This window comes from Penaeus monodon, chromosome 27 (assembly GCF_015228065.2).
Source record: "Penaeus monodon isolate SGIC_2016 chromosome 27, NSTDA_Pmon_1, whole genome shotgun sequence".
NCBI classification, from domain to species: Eukaryota; Metazoa; Arthropoda; class Malacostraca; order Decapoda; family Penaeidae; genus Penaeus; species Penaeus monodon.
This window is the reverse complement of record NC_051412.1, coordinates 14421408-14421623: the sequence shown is the minus strand read 5'-3', so window position 1 is coordinate 14421623 and position 216 is coordinate 14421408. Positions and strand designations below refer to the sequence as shown.

Sequence of the window (216 nt, the reverse complement as noted above, 5' to 3'; positions counted from 1 at the left end):
ACTGAAAGAACCAGAAATCCGAATGGGAGAAGATGGAAGAGGAGGGAGAGGGCGAGCGGGTAAGTAGAGAGAACGAGATATGCTGGAACAGGGCGATTTAAGGGGAATGTGAATGGTCAGTTTGGATGGCATTCAGGGTAAGGGGGCAAGGAAGGGCGAAGGACGAAGTGGTGCAAGGAAGGGAAGAAGAGGAGGGGGAGATGGGTAAAAGGGAGG

The 216-nt window shown here is 52.8% G+C and overlaps 1 protein-coding gene across 4 annotated transcripts in view; it reads left to right on the top strand.

The window, feature by feature from the left end:
- LOC119590599 (nostrin-like) overlaps positions 1 to 216 on the top strand; it is a 116570-nt gene that overhangs the window by 105577 nt on the left and 10777 nt on the right. For all 4 annotated transcript variants that reach the window (XM_037939275.1, XM_037939277.1, XM_037939278.1 and 1 more), the window contains one exon: positions 71 to 77. In XM_037939275.1, the coding sequence (XP_037795203.1) occupies positions 71 to 77 (7 nt within the window). The remainder of the gene's footprint in view (positions 1 to 70; positions 78 to 216) is intronic.